This window comes from Cucurbita moschata, unplaced genomic scaffold (genome assembly GCF_002738365.1).
Source record: "Cucurbita moschata cultivar Rifu unplaced genomic scaffold, Cmos_1.0 Cmo_Scf00023, whole genome shotgun sequence".
Lineage (NCBI taxonomy): Eukaryota > Viridiplantae > Streptophyta > Magnoliopsida > Cucurbitales > Cucurbitaceae > Cucurbita > Cucurbita moschata.
Genome location: NW_019268539.1, coordinates 1022187 through 1025310, shown reverse-complemented (window position 1 = coordinate 1025310; position 3124 = coordinate 1022187). Strand labels below are relative to the sequence as shown.

General features: G+C 32.2%; 1 protein-coding gene across 1 annotated transcript; it reads left to right on the top strand.

Annotated features, from left to right (window-relative positions):
- Window positions 1-1114: 1114 nt before the first annotated feature.
- LOC111459982 lies at window positions 1115-2772 on the top strand. Its single transcript, XM_023103061.1, has 2 exons — window positions 1115-2393; window positions 2563-2772. The coding sequence occupies exons 1-2, from the start codon at window positions 1533-1535 to the stop codon at window positions 2707-2709; spliced, it is 1008 nt and encodes a 335-aa protein (XP_022958829.1). The 5' UTR covers window positions 1115-1532; the 3' UTR covers window positions 2710-2772.
- The last annotated feature ends 352 nt before the right edge of the window (window positions 2773-3124 follow it).

Below are 3124 nucleotides of genomic sequence, written 5' to 3'. Positions count from 1 at the left end.
TACTTTATGATATTAATAATTATTATTTTTATAGTATTTTATTTAAATTATACTATTTTATAGCCCTTTCCCAGGAGGAGAAAATTCAAGCATAAAATATTATGAGGTAATTTATTTATTTTCTTTATATATATATATATATATATATTATAATTATTAGGTAGATAAAGATAATTTATATCAATAATTTAATGGGTTGCCATTAGAATATAAATAGGTTTTTAGGGTTAGTTGATGTCGTTTATTGATTCAATAAAACAATTTTATGATGTAAAGGAAAACCTAACAATTAAACAATAATCAATTATATATATATCGCAAATATTTAATTATCTGCCTATATTTATATAATATTCAGTGTCTAATGACTCCGACATTCTTCTACGACATGGTCACGTTAGTATTTTTAAGAGTGAAAATTATCTCTACAGACCAACACGTATCATTTTAACCTGTTTTGTCCTCACCCACAAATTTTTTTTTTAAGAGCTCATAAAAGAAAAAAAAAATTGTACGTTGTCGGTATAAATAGTAACTATCAATTTTTTAAATAATTTTTAACGTTCAGATTTCAACGTACTTATTTTACTAAAAAAAACATGTTATATATATATATATATATATATATATATATAATTAAGATTTATTTATATGAAAATATTAATTACTTATACCAAATATGCTTAATTTAATATTTAAAGACATAACCATCTTTCTTTTTATATTCAAAGACTCTAACCCCACCCATAATTGTAACTTAATCATTGATAACTTTGTTGGAGTCAAATATTATCTCATTTCCGTATTAGAAGTTTTATTATTTTTTTTTAGGTCAATAACCGATCAATATGGTGAAAATTAACATAACTCAATGATAATCAACACGTAATTGGTCGATCAAATGTTTGATTTTTTGGTCTAGATATTGTTGAATGAAAAAAAGTCGCTATACACTTAGAGCACAAAAATACTTAGTTTACATAGCGATAATGTCATTAGGGTCGAAATATCTAGGGACGTTCTCTAGGTGGTGTGTTATTGGAGCTATTCTTTAATAACCCTTGAATGTATCTTTAAAAAAAAATGGTTTAAAATGGGCGTCCTCTCTGTTTTGGCTCGACCAACACCAAGTGACTTGGGAGAGAGAGAGAGTAGCATAAAAACAACTCAAAAGGTGTAATTCTTCATTCCAATGGGTGCCAGGCTAACATGGATTCTTCTCATAAATCATAAACATTGAATATGCAACCAACAAGCCGAAGGGGTCTTCTCAAATCCCATTTAGTTTTGATTCTTAATATCATTAACTCTTCTGATCATTCTCCTCCCCCTTCGCCGCCCTCTTTAAATCAACACCCACCACCGTCCACGGCGGCTCACGACGGCCATATCTCAATTGAGGAGATTTTTCGTTTATTTGGGTTTCTCAATCATCGCAACCCCATCATCGTTTTTGTTGTTGAAACCAGAAATTCTGGCTTGCTTCTCAAGAAACACCTTATTTGATTCATGGGTTTTGCTTCTTCTCAGTGATGGAGCTAAGGAAAAACTGGTACGATTCTAACTTCTGGGTGGTGTTTTTTTGCTTATTGATGTTGATTTCGTGCTCTGTTTCGTATGAAGATGCCGATTCTTTTAGTGGGTTTGTTCATAAATATGCCAATAACTCTGAATCAAAGCCTAGAACAGGGGTTTTATATAACATCTCTCTGCCTTCAAATTTTTCTGGGATTCAAGTTTCCTATATTAGATTAAGGAGTCGCAGTTTTTGGGTTAGAGGAGCAAATTTGAGATGGGTTTCTTTTCCTCCAAGAATCACTTCAATCCCTCGTGTAAAGAGAATAGCTATGATCTTTGAGAATTTGGGGAATTGGTCATCAAATTTCTATAAACTGCCTGGTTATACTCTTGTTGCTCCTGTAATTGGGTTCACTGTTTATGATTCTTCTTCAAATTCAAGCACATTTAGCAGCCAAAAGCTCCATCTACGCATAACAGGAAGTAACCCCATTTTGGTGATGTTTCCTAAACTACAATTGGGAGAAAATGGTGAGATTAAGCCACAATGTGTGAGGTTTGGAGCTGGTGAGGCTTTTGAATTGAAGAACATGACAGGGCCAAGCTTGTGTTCTGCTACTGATTATGGCTATTTTTCTCTTGTCATTCCAAATCCAAAGGAGAAGAAGAAGAAGAAGAAAGGCATGTTGTGGGCATGGTGGGTGGCTGGGTTTGGAGGTGGGTTGGCTGTGTTAGCTTTGATGGGTTTAGTTTTAGTAGCAATTTTGAGGTTTGTGAGGAGGAAAAACCTTAAGTATATGGAGAAAGAGTCTGAATTTGGGGAGAGTTTTGATACTATTTGGATCGGAAAAAGTAGAATGCCTTCTGCTTCAATGGTAAGAACACAACCCGCTCTTGAAAATAGCTATGTTTCTTGATTTCTTTTATGTTTCTACATTTGTTCTTGATGTGTTCATAGCTTCACATCGTTTCAATAAGATCATTCTTAAGTTATACTGATTTGTTCGATTTTTTGTTCTTCATATCGTTTCGATGTAACTGAAGGTATTGAAAATCGAGGTGTGTTCGATTCGAACGACGAACAGTTGCTTAGTTGTTTCTTTTTGGTTAGGGAATTCGTTTAAACAGTTGTTTAGCTATTTGTTTTGGGAGAGGTTTATATGTGTTCATAGCTTCACATCATTTCAATAAGATCATTCATATTAGTGTTTCAACTACTAAATTATACCAATTTGTTCGAATTTTTGTTCTTCATATCGTTATCGAAAATCGAGGTGTGTTTGATTCGAACGATGAATAGTTACTTAGCTATTTGTTTTGGGAGAGTTTTATATGTGTTCATAGCTTCACATAATTTCAATAAGATCATTCATATTAGTGTTTCAACTACTAAATTATACCAATTTGTTCGAATTTTTATACTTCATATCGTTATCGAAAATCGAGATGTGTTTGATTCGAACGATGAACAGTTACTTAGCTATTTGTTTTGGGAGAGTTTTATATGTGTTCATAGCTTCACATCATTTCAATGAGATCATTCATATTAGTGCTTCAACTACTAAATTATACCAATTTGTTCGAATTTTTATACTTCATATCGTTA